Source organism: Sceloporus undulatus, chromosome 2 (genome assembly GCF_019175285.1).
Source record: "Sceloporus undulatus isolate JIND9_A2432 ecotype Alabama chromosome 2, SceUnd_v1.1, whole genome shotgun sequence".
In the NCBI taxonomy this organism is placed as follows: domain Eukaryota; kingdom Metazoa; phylum Chordata; class Lepidosauria; order Squamata; family Phrynosomatidae; genus Sceloporus; species Sceloporus undulatus.
In genome coordinates this window covers 181,958,342-181,969,478 of record NC_056523.1, presented here as the reverse complement: position 1 = coordinate 181,969,478, position 11,137 = coordinate 181,958,342, and the positions used below count along the sequence as shown (strand labels likewise).

At 40.5% G+C, this 11,137-nt stretch overlaps 1 protein-coding gene across 6 annotated transcripts in view; it reads right to left on the bottom strand.

Moving 5' to 3' along the window:
* NCKAP1L (NCK associated protein 1 like) overlaps nucleotides 1–11,137 on the bottom strand; it is a 134,269-nt gene that overhangs the window by 52,523 nt on the left and 70,609 nt on the right. For all 6 annotated transcript variants that reach the window (XR_006102424.1, XM_042454311.1, XM_042454306.1 and 3 more), the window contains exons 12-15: nucleotides 10,561–10,670; nucleotides 6,813–6,945; nucleotides 5,915–5,996; nucleotides 3,649–3,707 (exon numbers count right to left, since the gene is read on the bottom strand). Coding sequence is in view for 5 of the 6 variants with exons in the window: in XM_042454311.1 (XP_042310245.1) it covers nucleotides 3,649–3,707; nucleotides 5,915–5,996; nucleotides 6,813–6,945; nucleotides 10,561–10,670 (384 nt within the window). In the remaining variant the exon portion in view is untranslated. The remainder of the gene's footprint in view (nucleotides 1–3,648; nucleotides 3,708–5,914; nucleotides 5,997–6,812; nucleotides 6,946–10,560; nucleotides 10,671–11,137) is intronic.

Genomic DNA, 11,137 nt, shown 5'->3' with positions numbered 1-11,137 from the left:
TTGTATCGCTTTTAACATTTAATTCTGTTTAATTGATGTTTAAGGGGAGGGAGGGAATATTTGGGATATGGGGTATGTATGTTCTTGTTTTAATTGTAAGCCGCCTCGATTGTCTCCAACAGAGAGGCAGGGTAAAAATAAAGCATTTATTTATTTATTTAGGGCAAGAATGATTGGTGGATTTTAAAACATTCCAAGGAAGGTGATTGGTCTGGAGTAGTGGAATGTTGGGCTTTATGAATGTGATTGGTTGCTGATCTGACACAGAGGTCTGTCTGAGTGGATAAAAGCAGAAGTCAGAAGGTCAAGGTGTCAGAGCTGTGGCACAATGAGAACTCAAGGTGACTAAATGTCATAACCTCAAACAATGACATATAAGACATTCAAGAAAAATGTAGGGCATTGCCAAATAAAAGCTCAAAAAACTAATATAAATTCATTTCATATAGTTTATTTACAGCTATATGACATATACTGTATTTCATTATCCTTTTATTATTTTTATTTTAGTATGTTTTATTATCCTTTACTATCCATCCTATTCTATTTGCAGTAAGGACAGGCTGCGAAGTAGACACATTTCTCAAAGGGGAACAGCAAACATGGTGTTACTCAATGGGCTTCTTAATCATGCTCAAAATGGAGGACATCTGGTCACCCTGAGAGAACTTCCATTGTAGCCTTAAGGGGCTCCAGACACTTGAGTGTAAGTTGCTGGCTGACGTCCAAATAAGTGGTTGCTGGACTACAAGGAAGACCTTGGGAAGATGCCAAGGAGTTATGAAGATCCAGGGCACTGTGCTCACTATCTTTTGAGCAAAGGTGGAGAAATTGTGGCCCCTTAAGCCTGTCTTGGGAGACTCAATGTCCCCCCATCCACCCACCCACAAAATGTGGGCTGAAGTGAATTTGCTTGTGGCCACCACTGGAGCTAGAGTTAGCTGGATAAGTGTGTGGGACAGGAATGGAAAGAATATTCAAAGACTTGGGGGGGGGGGGCTTTTCCTGCATTGGGAAAGCCTGACAAGGAGAATCCTCTTGAAGCCCCTATTTAAGTACATCTTCAAAAGCTGGAGGAAAAATGGATGGATGGATGGATGGATGTTACCACATTTATATGCTGCCTTTCTCCTAGAGTGGGACCCAAGGCACTACAAAAACATAGTAGAATTTTAAGAACAATTAAAAAACCCCACATTAAATGATATACAATCATTTAAAAGCTGTGCAAATGTTATAAATAAATAAATAAATAAGTAGATCACACCTAAATACGAAGCTGTTCTACTCACCCATAAAAAGCCTGCTTAAACAAAAAGGTCTTTGCAGCTGAAGAAAGGACAGCAAGAAGGGGGCCAGACTAGCCTACTATGGGAGGGAGTTTCAGAGGCTGGAACAGTCACCAAAAAGTCTCTCTCTCTCTCTCTCTCTCTCTCTCTCTCTCTCTCTCTCTCTCGTGTCCTCACTAAGTGAGCCTGTGAAGGTGGTAAGGGACTGAGAGAAAACCTTCCTCTGAAGTTCTTAGAACTCTAGCAGGTTCGTATGGGGAAATACAATCTTTCAGATAGTCTGGACCTAAGCCAAACTCTAATAATAATAATAATAATAATAATAATAATAATAATAATGTATTTATAGCCCGCCTCTCCCTGAAGGATCAATTGGTGGATTTTAAAACATTCATTTTGCCCTGCAGGAACAAATACTTTAAATAAGCATACCTCTAGCATGGAACTTGTTTTTCTTAGTCTTCCTCTCTCCCTTCTTCATCCCCCCTTCCCCACAGCATTACAGATAATCCTTTTCTACTGAACATGACTAGGATTTGGATTCACTGGCAGAGCAAATTGATTACTGGTTCCTACCCTTTGATCCTTTTCCTGAGCCAGCTATTCTTTTTGCATGGAGACAAACAGCTCCTATTTCCAGGATGTTTTTTTTTTCCTGTTAAAAGACTTACTTGTTAACAAAAGGGCAAAAATTGCAGACAATTGTGTACACAATTGGGTAATAAAAGCTGCAATTAGTCTCAAATGTTTTAGATTTTTCCATTTGTTTCTATTCCACCAGTGTAAGCCTGAGGTGCTCACCCACTTCCAAGCTTTGAAAAAATGCTCCCATTAGCAGAAAATAGTATAAAAGACCTAGTTTCATGAGTTTTAAGATCTTCTGTCTTCTTTTTTTATATCCCTCAGAAGAGGGATTGAAGTGAATATAGAAAAGTGATTTGTAATTAATGATCACCAATGAAGAGTGGGGTGACTTTTACTGAAGAGGCTTGACAAATATAATCTCAGCTAAAGAGACATTCAATTAAACTAATATGCAGACAGTATTTAACAACACAGCCACAGCATATTAGTTATTTAAAAATAAATGAATCCAAAATTGCAGACAAAAGCTTTGGTAATCTTAATTCATGCTACTTCTTATAGTCTTGTTCTTTTATAGGTAGATTTTAAATGGGAGCTTTTAATTAATTTAGGGTGCATAATAACACAGTTTGATACCGCTTTAAGTACAGTAGCTCCAGTCTATAGAATCCTAGCATCTATCATTTTACAATGTCTTTAGCCTTTTCTGCCAAAGAGTGCTGGTGCCTCACAAAAATACAAATTCCAGGATTCTGTAGGATGGAGCCATGGTAGCTAAAGAGGTGTCTTCTTTCACTTTACACTAGCATAAATAAAAACCTTCTACATAAAGCTTTAATCATAAGGGTTCTTGAAGGCAGATAAAATAGAACTGCTACCTGTTAATAGCATCTGAAGAGATGAAATAAATACTTTAAGATATTTTAAATTGTTTATTATTAAAGAAATGCCTATTTCATTTAGCCATGTGTGAAACATTACTGTGTGTTCCACACACAGCAGCTCCCAATAGATACATATAGAGTTAAGTATATATGAGGAACTATATTGAGGACTAATATCTTAAAGACATCAGGTCCTGTATGCTTTTGGAAGATCAGCAGGGTCAGGCCTGGTTAGAACTTGGATCGGAGACTACCAACAAATATCAGGTGCTGTAGCCACCATTTATTTATTTATTTATTTATTTACTTTATATGTGTCTTTCTCCCAGCCTGGACCCATCATACAGTATTTCAGAAGAAGAAACCAGCAGAATCACCTCTGAGTATTCCTCACCTAGGAAATTCTATAACATCCATGGGGTGGCTGTGGGTCAACAGGTGGCATGAAGACATACACACACATGCACAAACATATAGACATGAGACGGCACAGAACAAGGATAGGTATAGATACAGTGACTGGTCACAGTCACTGAATAAAAAGTGGTTCTCCATGCAGATCAAAGGTGATCTGCCACAACATATGGGCCATTTCAACAAGGACTTCTCCACAGGTCCCTTCCCACTTTCTCTCTGCATGTCAGCCCAGGAAACCTACAAAACGCTCAGTAGTCAGAGCCCAGGCACCTCTTACACAGCAAGCATAATGTGCAGCCAAGTTCTCAGCTGCTCCTTCTCTGTTGCTGGAGCTATAAAAGAGCAAAGGGCAAAGTAGACAACATGCAAAAGTTTTAATGGGCAGGAAAGTATCCCAGCATACAATAAACTGAGCATCTACCATGATATCATAGGAAAGCAAAGACAAAGAGATATTAAACCCAGCAGTTTACCTGCAACCTGAACCAATCAAGCCGCAGACCAGTGAAATCAAATTTCTCCTTCTCATCAACTGCAAAATAAATAAACAAGTTAAAAAATTAAAAAGAATCGCACAGTTCTCTTCCACTTGTTAGGGACTTACAGTACATGTGAGAAAATCCAGGATCACACTCCGTCCAAAAGAACTATTTGCTGTTGGTCAGCTCTCCCCAAAGTGTTTCTAGGCTAGTTAAGGGGGACTCCTTTATTCCTGCTGGGAATGCATTCCATTTTTGCTTACATGTGTAACCTATTCTTGCATGTTCCACCAAGCTGCTTTGCTTGAAGAACTAAAAGATATATTTACATATACCACTCAAATGTGTGTCAACTTCTTCAGTCAAATCTCAGAAGCCAGAAAAGGCCTGAGTAAAGATTTCCCTTCTGTCAAGAAATCGTATTTCTTTCTTTTTTAACACTGTCCAAATACTAATCAGATTAAAATAAGGAAATCAAAACAAATTACACCTAGTAGTCAAGATCCTATATCAAGCAAGCAGAGCATAGGACTGTGCCCAGACAGTTTTTTGTCTCCCCTCTGCCCCTGGCTGTGAAGCCCTGGAAAAGGTTGTGATTGTTGCCGCTTACCTGTTGAGAGGGAGGAGAAGATATTCAGATTATAGAATCATAGAATTGGTAGGAATTCCTCATAAACCACTGAGTCCAGCTCCCTATTCAGTACAGGATCTAGCAGTGATTCTCAAACTTTGGTCCTCCAGGTGTTTTGGACTTCAACTCCCAGAAGCCCCAACCAGCTTGTCCAACAGCTTTTCATCAGATACATGAAACTTAAGATCTGTGGACAAAGGATTATTGGCAGTTCCACCAATGCATAAGGCTCTGTCAAGGCTGTGAGCCTTTCAGGATCTGGCTTCGCATTTGTGGATTCAGGAATTCTCTTTGAGTCAGGAATTCTAGGAGCTGAAGTTCAAAACATCTGGAGGACCAAAGTTTGGGAACTACTAAGCTACAGCATTCCCAGTAGAATAGCTGTCCAGCTTCTTTTTTTAAGCCATCCAGAAGAGACCTCACTACTTCCCAAGGCAATTGGTTCCATTGCAAAACTGTTTTTACTGTCAAGAAGTTCCTTCCAATGTTCAACTGAAACCTAAAACCATTACACCTCCTTCTAACTGCTAGGGCTGCAAAGAACATGTCTGCCCCCTCCTCTCTGTGACAGCTCTTAATGTATTTATGAAGTGCAATCATGTCACCCCTTGATCTGAACAAGCCCAGTTCCTTCAACTTTTCCTCATATGTTTTGTTCTCCATGACTTTTATCATCCCTTTTGTCCTTCCCTGAATCCGCTCCAACTTGTCTATATCCTACTGAACACAGTACTCAAGATAAGGCCTGACCAGTGCAGAATATTGTGGGACTGTTACTCCCCTCAACTTGGAAACTATGCTTCTACTAATGCAGGCTAAAATAGCATTTGCCTTCTCTACTGCAGCATCATACTGCTGGCTCATATTCAACTTATGATCAACAATATTCCAAAGGTCCTTTTTGCATATGTGAATGATGAAGAAGAAACAGCTGATGATGACAAAGCTGGTGAGGGAGAATAAAGGTGACTTCACACTTCTTTTTCTTTCCCTCAAAGCCTAGATCAACTGCATCTTCATCACCTGAATTGCCTCCTCCATCCACCCATTCCCCACTGGAAAGCAGCAATGGCAGCTTCTCTCAAGGCTTCATAGCTGTTGGGGCTGGAGGTTTTGGATGGGGTAAGTTTGCCTTAGGGTTACCATAAGTTGGAAATGACTTGAAGTCATACAGCAACAACTGGTGGTTCTTGATTTGAGCCAGCATGGTGCAGTCGTTTGAGCACTGGACTATGACTCTGGAGACCAGGTTCGAATCCCAGCCCAGCCATGCAAACCCACTGGGTGACCTTTGGCAAGTCACTCTCTCTCAGCCTCAGGAGAAGGCAATGGCAAACTCCCTCTGAAGAAACTTGACAAGAAAACCCTATGAAAAGGTTCAGAAACGACTTGAAGGCAAACAACAGAACACACGCAAAGTGCTAGAGAATAGCTGCCTGTGCCACATTGAAGAGAAAGATACTTGTGTATATGTCCCTAACAGGATGCCCACCCCCACTGCAGTGTGTACATTATATATTCTGCTCACATAAACCTAACTCTTCCCTGGCATACATTTTGAGTTGCTTTTGCACAGGAGGAATGAAATGTATCACACAGAGAGCAACCTTGAGTTGACAGAATAATTACCTTGCTTGATGGTTAAGGATGAGAGTGAGCTCACAAAAGATGACATAATCACTGACTCCTCCTCAGGGCACACAGTCAGGTCCTGCAAAAGGCAACAGGGCTCAGCAAAGTAGTGATGGTTTGTTTGCATTTCCCTAGTCTGCTCTCAGTGGATTTTAGAGAAGGTGATTATTTAATTTAATTGTCAGTTTTAATTAATGTGCACTTTGCCTCAAGTGCCTTTGCGCAGAGAGGAAACCCATGAAAATGTAAGAGGCAGGCATGTCGTTTTGAGGATAATAAATAAATAAATCCGTCTTCTTCAGTTTGAGCTGTGAAGAGTCTGTTGCCCAGCAGTGCCACATGAAGCTGTTTTACACCAAGCTAGGCTAGCATTGTGAAGTCGAAGGCTTTCATGGCTGGCATCCATGTTTTTTGTGGGTTTTTCAGGCTATGTGGCCATGTTCTATAAGAGTTTATTCCTGACGTTTTGCCAGCATCTGTGGCTGAAAACCTGAAGATGCCAGCCACAGATGCTGGCGAAACATCAGGAATAAACTCTTATAGAACATGGCCACATAGCCCGAAAAAACCACAAAAACCCATAGGCTAGCATTGCCTACTCTGACCAGTGGCAGCACCCCAAAATCTCAGAAGGCAGACTTTTCCCATATCTATTACCCAGAATCCCACAACTCTTACCTGGAGATGGCAGGGACTAAACCTAAGTGCAAATCAAGTGCACCACCACTGACAACTACTGTGGACCTCCAGCATCTTCACCTTATTTTAAATGATTCCCTCCTTTTTTCCCACATCCTTGGTACAAATGATGCTCATAGGAACCAGGAGCCCTTGGAAAGCTCTATACACAGTCCCACCAGAGTTGTATCTTTCTTTCCCTTTGCATCTTTCATACCTGGATGATGTCACTGAGCACCTGGACGTCAAAGTGTGACAAGTACTGTACGTGGTAGCGCTGGATGACATTTTGGTGCTTCCGGACCAAGTTGCGGAGCTTCTCCATCAGAAACAAAATCTCAGCAAGATAGCTATGGGGGAAATGAATGGTTGAAACATTTTTTTTGGTGGTGGTGGGGAGGGCAGGCAAACCTTGTTAATCTGTTCCAGCAAAATCCACCAAATGTTCTGTCACCTTAAAAACCAGGGATGGGCAATTTTACACCCTACATCAACCACATCACCCTTTCCCATCAAAAGTGTGCATAAGTTCAGAAATCCTTGTTTTTAAAAGACCAGTATTTACCCTTTTGTTTTAATCAAAACGAGTTCTGTGGGAGAGCTGGATGACCTGGTTTAAAGAGAACTGTGCAACCTGGAATGCAATTGATGTTGAACCAAAACTGGGTTTTCAAGAGTAGGGGTGACCATGATTGCCTGCCCCTGTTAAGAACACATTATGATTGAAACCAAAACAACAACACCCCACCAGTGCTAAACATACATTTTATGTAAATCTAAAAGTATTACACTTCCAAGTCATATAATTCACAGTTGGATACATCCATCTTATTTTCACCCCTCTATATATAACATAGTGTCCTTTATAACACGGAAACAATAAAAAGAAAAAAACATCAAATATAAGCAAGTGAATAACAACTACATATTGAATCCTGATATCATAATATCCTCTCTCAAATTCCTGATATAATCCATAAAAGGTTTCTAAACTTCCAAAAACTCATTTATGCCCTTTCTTTTAACATAGTTGGTCAGCTTTTGTAGACTATATTGCTTTTCATCGGATACATGAAACTTAAGATCTGCGGACAAAGGATTATTGGCAGTTCTACCAATGCGTAAGGCTGTGTCAAGGCTGCAAGCCTTTCAGCATCTGGCTTTGCGTTTGTTGAACAGCCTTGTTTGCATCTCTGGTTGGAGTAGGATCTGATCAACTTTTGTAAAAGGTTGAAGACCTTCCTCTTTGATTCACTAGATTAAGTTGCTAAGCATGTCTAAAGTGGTAGAAACTGAAGAAGATTTTGTTTTGTTTTTAGTGTATTAGTTTATTATTTTAGTAATTTATAGTAGTGTTTTATTGTTTGCTTTTTACTGTATGTTTTGCTGTGACACCCTTTGGTGGAAAGGGCATTATAAATAAACTATTATTATTATTATTACTTTTCTTCAGTTAATAGACTGCAATTTCCCACCAGCAATTAACCAGTGGAGGTAACACTTCATATATCCAGTTAAATGAGATGAACACCACAAAAGTCCATGTTACAATAAAACACTGTCAGTTTTTAAGATGCCATAAAACTCTTTAAGACTATCTGGTTTAAGACCTTAAACTGCTTTTTATTTTCACATGAGCTCTTGTGGATATCAATCCACTTCTTCGGACATACTGAACATCATTTTGTGTCCTATGTATAACAAGCCAGTGTGAGAGACAATGTTAAGAACAGATGAAGAAGAGAACACTAAGGCTAAGCAATGTGTGTGTTTTTGCCAATTCCTTCCTATGAAATATAGCCTACATTACTGATATTCATTCACTGGTCTGCCAATCAAGTATTAACCAGGGCTGACCTTGCTTAGCTTCCAAGATCAGATAGGATCTGGAGGCTTTAGGGTATGCTGTTATTGTTTTGTGCCTTCAAATAATTTCCAAGTTATGGTGACGCTATCACTGGGTTTTCTGGACAAGATTTCTTCAGAGGGGGTTCCTCTAAAGCTGAGAAAGTGGAACTTGCTCAAGATCATCCAGTGGGTTTCCACAGCTGAATGTAGATTCAAACCCTGGTCTTCATAGCTGTAGTCCAACACACAAACCACTACACCACACTTGCTCTCCTTTAGAACATACTACCTTTGAACTGCTGATTTGAGTCTGTGTGTTTGAATGAGGGCACATGTGTGTTTTCAGCCAGTGTGTTCTGAATGTTGAACTAGGACTGTGGGAAACAGGATTCAAATATCTGCTCAATCATGGAAACCCAACTATAATCTCTCAGTCAGCCTCAGAGTAAGGCAAGGGGAAACTCCTCTGAATTAATCCTGTCAAGAAAACCCTATGATAGTATTGTCATACATTGAAGTCCACTTGAGGGCACATAACAACAAGAAGGTGAGGCAAGGACACATAGTGTGAGGACTCAATGGGACATTGCTCAAAGGAGGAAGGAGGCAATGATTGCAAAACATGGCGATTAATAGAGATGCCTTGGATTTGAAGTCCAGCCTGGAAGCACATCTCCAGAACCTCTCAAAGGCTACAAGGTGTCTGAAGCACTTCCCCAGGTATACATTTTTTACTCATGTTGCCAGCCCACACTCTCAAAAGGAGGCAGAGGAACCGACTCAGGGCCAAGTGTTGCTTGAAAGGGATTCACAGTTTATTTGCAGATGAGCAAAATACAATACGTGTATGTCTGGATGCCTCAGAATGAGAGACTAGGGCCCCATACAGACAAGCCAAAATAAAGCTGCTTCAGGTCACTTTGGAGGTATGCTGTTTAAAGGATGCATGTGTCCTAAGAGTCCAGAAGCCTCAACAAAGCCACGCAGCTTTGGCACAACTTCCAGACTCTTAGGACACATGAATATTTAAACAGCATACCTCCAAAGTGACCCGAAGCAGCTTTATTTTGGCCTGTCTGTATGGGGCCTTGGTTACAGATATAGGGCTGCAAAAGTTTCTTATCAGTGGCCATCTTAATCTTTCTGCTGAACAAGCAGGGCTAAACTAACCTTTAACAAAACAAGCAATTTTCTTAGAATGCCGAGTCCATAAGGGAATGAGTGTCCGTTTGTCTATCTGATCTGCTCACTTTCGTGAAATGGAGGACATCTTCCATTTTAACTTAACTTTGGCTTTCAATGTGTTATTTTTTTTCTAGGATGGAGACAACTGAAGTTCATGGCCTTTACCCCATTGTCAATGAGGGTCTGTTCATTTCTTTCCCGCTTTATGTTCAGATTTTTTCACTGCCAACCCAAGACTTGGTTACCATGGCCTTCGGCTACAATTTACTATGCAGATGAAAGAAAAGCTGAAGTTCCCCCTGGTATACCTTTTAAGAATAGCATCTCTAGCCTTTGTATCTGCTCACTTTATACATTGTGATCACAAATAGGGGGCAAGATCCATTTATTTATTATTTCTTTTATAAGTTACATTTCATAGAATCATAGAGTTGGAAGAGACCACAAGGGCCATCCAGTCAAATCACATTCTGGCCTGCAGAATACACAAAGCACCCCCAACAGATGGCCATCCAGCCTCTGTTTAAAAACCTCCACACAAGGAGGCTCAGCCACCCGCCAAGGCAGTGTATTCATTTATCTTCTGACTTTCCTCCAGTGACTTCAAGATGACACACATGATTCTCCTCTGCAGCTTACCCTCACAACAATCTTGTGAAGTAAGTCTGACTAACAGAGAGAGCTACTTACCTAAGGTGGTCTCCAAAGTCACTGTACAACACTCTAAGCCTGGCCCTTTACTCTACACTGGTTCTCTGTGCTCAGCATGCATGTAGGCTCACACCATTTTGGAGAATCATCAAATTAGAAGAGATCACAAGGATTATCTAATCCAATTCCCAGCCAGTATAAGAACCCACTGTCACAGCACCCCTTGATGGCCATCTAACCTTTTTTTAAAATCTCAAACCCTTTTCTTCATGCATCAGTACCTGTCAGTGAATTCCTCTGGGTTCTTGTTCTTGCTGACATGCTCACTGTGTCGGCATAGCCAAGTGATTTCATCACGGCAGAATGACAGGGCCATGAAGATATAAACAGCCTATTGGTGTAAGGATGGAGATGGGGAGAGAGAGAGAGAGAGAGAGAGAGAGAGAGAAATGGGGCAGCAGATCAAATATATTCTATCCAATTAATCAGGGAGGTCAGATCCACAAAGGCCCATTCATTTTCTACAAACATTTTGAGAGATGAGCATCTCTCAGCATTGAAGATAACTTCCTAAAATCTCTGTTCTGCTGGCAGATGTCCTTGAATTCTCCATTACATAATGGGTGATCAATTATTCAGATTAATGAGATTTGATAAAATCACACTTTGTACTTTGCACACTCCTGTTCTTCCCATATTTCAAAATTCCTTGTGTGACTAAGAAGTTGAAGGAAGGGGGAAATGAGGCAGAAGAACTTTAAGAGGCCAATCAATATGGAGCAACAAACGAATAGAAGAGAAAGTGCAATGAACTACAAATATTGACCTATAAACTATAACTACGGCATATATATATGT